This window comes from Symphodus melops (assembly GCF_947650265.1).
Source record: "Symphodus melops genome assembly, chromosome: 4".
Taxonomy (NCBI): domain Eukaryota; kingdom Metazoa; phylum Chordata; class Actinopteri; order Labriformes; family Labridae; genus Symphodus; species Symphodus melops.
In genome coordinates this window covers 28,908,083-28,914,082 of record NC_136694.1, presented here as the reverse complement: position 1 = coordinate 28,914,082, position 6,000 = coordinate 28,908,083, and the positions used below count along the sequence as shown (strand labels likewise).

The window sequence follows — 6,000 nt, the reverse complement described above, 5'->3', positions numbered from 1 at the left end:
TGAACGGGAAAGTAGGAAGGTTACCATGGCGATTAAATTTAATGTTTTCATGTTTGTATTCAGGTTCTGGGGCCAGCTCCCCTCCTACATGCCCCTCCTCCCCCACGCCACCGTCCACTACAGGTATGTCTGTCTGTCTGTCTGTCCTCTTATCTGTCTTAAACACATTTTTACTCGTGCAGGTCAGAGCCCTCTTGTGGCGTTACGACTGGCTCGTCTCAGCACGCCGCTCAGATCAATAACAGCATCTTTATTCTTTTTTTTAATAACCCTGAATGTAATCTGAATTTGGCATGAATGGATTTGAAGTCTAATCACCTGATTTAACCCGTCTGTCTGTCTGTGTGTGTGTGTGTGTGTGTGTGTGTGTGTGTGTGTGTGTGTGTCTGTGTGTGTGTGTGTCTTCACCTCTTCTTCTCTCGTCATGTGGTTACCTGGTGTTCAGACAGGTATCAGTCTCTGTGTCGACTCTCTGAGTTGTGTCTTTTAGAGAAGTTGAAGCAGGGTGGGAAACGCTGATGTTTCATGTGTGACAGAAACAAACTCAAACTGTCATGGTGGCTCTCGGCCTGCAGTTCTTTTGTTTTCTACTGAATGAATAAATCCATCAAACAGCTCATGAATACACCGCACGCCGTTTCACTTCAAATGAACGTTTCTGTAATTTGACAAGCGTGAAGCCACACGGAGCAGAGGAGTCCAGTCTGCACTTTAGGCGTCTACTGACTGATTGTTTTCATTAGTTTTTATTCAGGGTAGAAATGTGCTGAGGTGCCTCTTTCTTTGTCTCTCTGCGTCTTTACTTTTTTAGTCGATCGTCTCTTTGACGGGTTTGGTTTTTTTATTGGATTTATTGATCGTAATAAAAAAAACTGGATATGAGCAGATGGAAGTTTCCAGAACATGTTGACACAAATGTAGCATCAGTTTCCTACCCTGGTAGTGTCTCCTCTCCTCTCCTTACTTCCTCTCCTTTCCCTTTCTCTCATCTCCTCTCCTTACTTCCTCTCCTTTCCCTTTCTCTCATCTCCTCTCCTTACTTCCTCTCCTCTCTCTCTTCTGTTTCTCCTCTCCTTACTTCCTCTCCTTTCCTAACTTCCTCTCCTCTCTCTCTTCTGTTTTTCCTCTCCTTACTTCCTCTCCTTACTTCCTCTCCTCTCTCTCTTCTGTTTCTCCTCTCCTAACTTCCTCTCCTCTCTCTCTTCTGTTTCTCCTCTCCTTACTTCCTCTCCTCTCTCCTCTGTTTCTCCTCTCCTAACTTCCTCTCCTCTCCTTACTTCCTCTCCCCTCTCTCTCTTCTGTTTTTCCTCTCCTTACTTCCTCTCCTCTCCTAACTTCCTCTCCTTACTTCCTCTCCTCTCTCCTCTGTTTCTCCTCTCCTTACTTCCTCTCCTCTCTCTCCTCTGTTTTTCCTCTCCTTACTTCCTCTCCTCTCCTAACTTCCTCTCCTTACTTCCTCTCCTCTCTCTCCTCTGTTTTTCCTCTCCTTACTTCCTCTCCTCTCCTTACTTCCTCTCTCCTCTGTCCTGGTGAAACTGTGTAAATGCAGATTGATCAGATAACTGTCATGTCTTCTTCTCTCCTCTTCCTGTGCCGTCTCCACCATAGAGCATGCTCCATTCTGACCGTGTCGTTGGGTAAAGTAAACGATTTGTAATGTCGATGATGATGATGATGATGATGAAGGTCTCTGGTGGTTTTTTGAAGCTGTTGCACACCCTGGTTTACCGTCACGCTCCTCGTCACAGAGACCCTTAAAATGCATCCTAAACAAATGAGTTTGTAAGTTTGGGGTTTCCTGACTTTGAAACAGGGGCGGGACAAAATATTAAAACATCCACATCTCGTCACCTGACTCGTGATCTTATTTATAGCTCGTCTCCACCTGCTGTTTTCTTCCTCTGTTGTTTTAAAAGAGCAGAGCAGAAAGAAGCTTCCTGGAGAGACGGCGCCTTTTTTGTGCGACCGCTCCGAGCGCCGAAGTTGAAAATCTTTTTATTAGTGGCTTAAAGACGCTGTAGAGGTCACCGGCGCTCTCCTCCTAAACGTTTCATATTCCCCCCGTCGTTCTGCCACCGACTGATCCTCTCTGCTGCGCGTCTGATCGGGAAACAAACCATCTGAAAAACAACATTCAGCAAAAAAAAAACCAACGGAGCAGCGGCTGTTGTCAACAGACTGTCGTCATGGAGACGGGGCGGCCGTGCAGCTTTTTTTCCTCCGGGTCGCGCGCGCACACACACACACACACACACACACACACACACTCACACACCTCTCTGACGCAGCAAGGACTGGGATGTGGTCTAAGGTGACGGGGTCAGCTGCTGGCCTGGATCAGGGTGTACACACAACCTTTAAAAAAAACCTCACAATCTGCAATGAGCTCGCTCCCGTCCGACTCCTGCACGGCTCTGACCTCTGACCTCTGACCTCTGACCCGCTGTCCTCCATTGGAGATTGTGATCCGTCTGCTCGCTCAGTCAGTTGTAGCATGTGCGCCTGTCTCTCTCCTGTCTCAGTGTCTGTCCTGTACGTCTGGATGTGAAATGCACTCTTCCCATGCTGTCACCTGTTCAAGCTTCTTTTTTTTTCCCTCCCTGTTTGAAGTTTAAATATTCAGATCGGACTTCACTGCATTCATTTTGGATCTTAATTTGAGACGACACGATGACCGAGGATTATTTTAATAACTCTTTTGTGTGAATTCATTGTTTACGTAACAACATCTGGCATTTAAAGCACCGACTGTGTGTGGAAGACGACGACGACGACGGGGAAATACAAGTTCAAGGAAATCTGGAGATTATAAAAATATAGATGACAGAGGAACACAACGATTTTCACCAGAGTAGACGAAGAGAACCAAAGTCGTTTAAATCTCACATCAAATCTCTAATTTTTTTTTTTTTATCGACCCTTCGTATCGCAAAATAATCCGATTTTTATTTTATTTTTTTTATTAATATTATTTTTTAAATAGTGTGCAGCAGCCCTGAATGTGTCAGCACGTGTTTACAGATCTGAATTCAGATTTCACACTCGCTCGTGACACGCTGACCCTGCTGCACTCTGAAGATGAGAGCATGTGCAGAATCACAGGAAGTGCACACGACGGCACGAGAAGCTGCTAAATGTAATGAGAGGATCTGAAAGCCGCTCTGGAGATACTCGTCACTGTTGAACTTCTTTTTTTTTTTTTTTTTTTTTTTTTTACATAAAGATATAAACGTCTTTGTCCCCTGCAGTGACGGCTCTCTTCAGGTTTGGTCACATCTGTCAGGCTGACTGATGTCCTTTCATTACGCTGCAGACGGTCAGACAGGAAGTCCTTCTTTTTTTCTTTTTTTTTTTACCTCTGCTGAGCGTTTATGTCGAGCTCCCTCTACATTGTGCTTCTCTGCCTGCAGCCCCTGGGTTTACCTTCAGCTCAGGATGCTGGAAGAAAGAAAAGCATCGGGCTTAAGATCAACTCACCATCAGTTAGTCAAAGTGAAGATGGCAACGTTTAAATGAAGGACGAGGACTTTTAACTTTATATTTAAAAAAACAAACCAGATTGAAGAAGCTCCTGTAGTTAAAAACAGCAGAGCTTAAACTTGACAGGATTATTATAATTCTATGTTTTAAGAAGTCTAAACAGCTGCTGGTAAAGTTTAAAAAGCAACATCTGTAGCTCTATGTTATTAAACAGCAGGTAGCTAACAGGCTAATGCTAGTAGAAGTTGTTGAAACTGATGGTGGATTGAGCTCAGCCTGGACTCTGATCTGCAGGAGCTGGTTTCACAGAGATCACAGAGAGTGTCCCTGTTACTCGACCACATCTGTACCCGCTCTAACTCCGCCTTCAACATGTTTCCTGGTTGTCGGCTGGAGCTGTATTCATGTAAAGTTTGATTCTGTAATTCATCGTTCAGACCGCTGACATCGAAACTGAAACGTACGACTGAGTTTGTTGAGGCAGCTCACGGAGGAATTCAAGTCCAAATGTAAAAAATGTTAAATTCTCAAAGTTTTAGTAAAGAGATTTTCCCTTCATGACATCACAAAGGGCAGTAGCCCCTCCCCTTCATGACATCACAAAGGGCAGTAGCCCCTCCCCCAGGTGGGTGACACTCCCACAGCTAGGTGTTTGTTCTGCCCTCTGAGTCTGCCTTCTCACCGTAAACAATAGGACATGGAGCGAGAGAGCACCGAGTACACCCGAGCCCTTCCAGAGAGGGGGCGTGGTCAGACACAGCTCATTTACATATTTAAAGCTACAGACACAGAAACAGCCTGTTCTGAGCAGGGCTGAAATAGTCTATCGTTTTCCAACACGTGGTATCAAAAGATGATCGTAGTGTCGGACATTTTGACGACCTCACTCGTCAAAATGATCAGCGTGAACCAGTAAACCAGTTTGATATGTTTTTGTGAAACCAGCTCCCGGGGGGAATCTGCATGCTGTCAGCTACCTGCAGGTTTTTTTTTCTCCATGAAAACAGTCTGACAAGCTTTCTTTTATTCTCCTCTCTTTTTACCAGGAGGCCAGACTGCTCCTCCTCCTCCTCCCCCGCCTCCTCCGCCTCCTCCTCCCATGCTGGACTCCTCCTACTCCTGTCCTCCTCTGCCCTCCACGGACGGAACGGGAGGAGGTCGCAGCGCTTTGCTGAGCTCCATCCAGGGTTTCAGTAAGGGCAAACTGAAGAAGGCCAAAATCGTCGACCGCAGCAAACCCATCATCTGACCCCCCCCCACCCCCACCCCGATTCACCGCCTGACCCCGCCCCCTCTTTAAACCACCACGACGGCAGCAGCACGATTGACCTATGCACTGGTTCTGCACTGTGGTCTGAACTGGTTCAAGCTGTCGCTTCCTGAGATGTGAAAGGAATCACTAACCGAGAGAAAATCCAAGTATGGTTTTGGTTTTTAGCTCTAGCTCTGCTTTCTCCTGCTGTTATCTTGACACAATCTGTTGCTGTGGTTAGAGAAGGTGCCGGATGGATGCTCAGCCTGTGCTTTGAGACAATCCTCTGCTTCTGAACTTGTTTTTTTTTTTTTTTTTCTTTGAGTGCTTTGTCACAAGCAGACGTCCCACTAAACTGCAGCCTGCTTCTTCTTCTTCTCTGCGCTTTCTGCTTGTAAAAGCTGCGTGTGGATGTTTTGGGAGACGCTTGACCCGGCTGGATGATGATGATGATGATGATGAGGTTTAAAGTTCCTGATCCTGGAGCGGCAGAGAAACTGGACCAAAATCCTTCGAGAATCATCTCAGAACCCTCCGACTCCATGAAAACAAGAGCTACGCTGCAACAATCAGCACCTTCACGTTGTTACTGTCTATAATTATACGTTACTTAAAATTTTACTTTCTTGAATCAAGTGCAGATTTTTATAAAAATGAGTCTGCACGTTGAATCAAGAAAAACCAAACAGAACTATTTTATCTTTAAACGAATGAATAAATTTAAGTATATTTATTGGAAATGAGTAAAGAATCTATTTTCACGTTTGCTGAATTGACGTCTTAAAGTCCAGACGAGCCTGATCCTGAAAGGACGATGAGTCTGAAACGCTTCACGATGCCTGCTGCTGATTGGTTCTTTTGAGATTTGCGATTTTGAGATTTGATTTACGCTGTGCAATTATTCACCAGTGCGAGGTGACACGGAGTTCAACCCCGTTCACGATACAAACGGAAACACCAGACATCTTCGGGTCGACTCTGCAGAAGCTGTCAAATTCTGTTCTCCTGAGAGCATCCGGCTTCCTGATTGGCTACGTCGTGTCATTTAGGAAACAGATGTTTGAGACCACATCTAAGAATTTATCTAGATGCTCCGACCCTGTAATATTTTACATCACGGTGGATTGATGCACATTTAATCATCTAATCACATGTTTACATCTGTGCAAGAGGAAGTTTGAAATGAGTGAATGGGATGCGAGTCCGAGTCCGGCCTGAGTGTCGGTTACAAAACAGCTGGAATAAGAGATGCACATGTATTTTATCTG

The 6,000-nt window shown here is 45.2% G+C and overlaps 1 protein-coding gene and 1 long non-coding RNA gene across 4 annotated transcripts in view; one reads left to right on the top strand and one right to left on the bottom strand.

Annotated features, from left to right (window-relative positions):
• The window catches only part of pxk (PX domain containing serine/threonine kinase), a 22,878-nt gene extending 17,492 nt beyond the window's left edge, over window positions 1–5,386 (top strand). The window contains exons 17-19 of one of the 3 annotated variants that reach the window (XM_079341656.1): window positions 64–123; window positions 1,609–1,637; window positions 4,527–4,618. In XM_079341656.1, the coding sequence (XP_079197782.1) occupies window positions 64–123; window positions 1,609–1,625 (77 nt within the window). In that variant the 3' untranslated portion in view covers window positions 1,626–1,637; window positions 4,527–4,618. Of the gene's footprint in view, window positions 1–63; window positions 124–182; window positions 572–1,608; window positions 1,638–4,526 lie in introns of those variants that run through there. The other 2 variants (XM_079341654.1, XM_079341655.1) reach the window with 2 other exon arrangements.
• Window positions 1,027–1,602, bottom strand: LOC306822603. Its single transcript, XR_013778900.1, has 2 exons — window positions 1,441–1,602; window positions 1,027–1,210 (listed from the first exon to the last, which is right to left on the bottom strand). It is a non-coding gene; the product is annotated as an uncharacterized lncRNA (long non-coding RNA).
• Window positions 5,387–6,000: the final 614 nt, after the last annotated feature.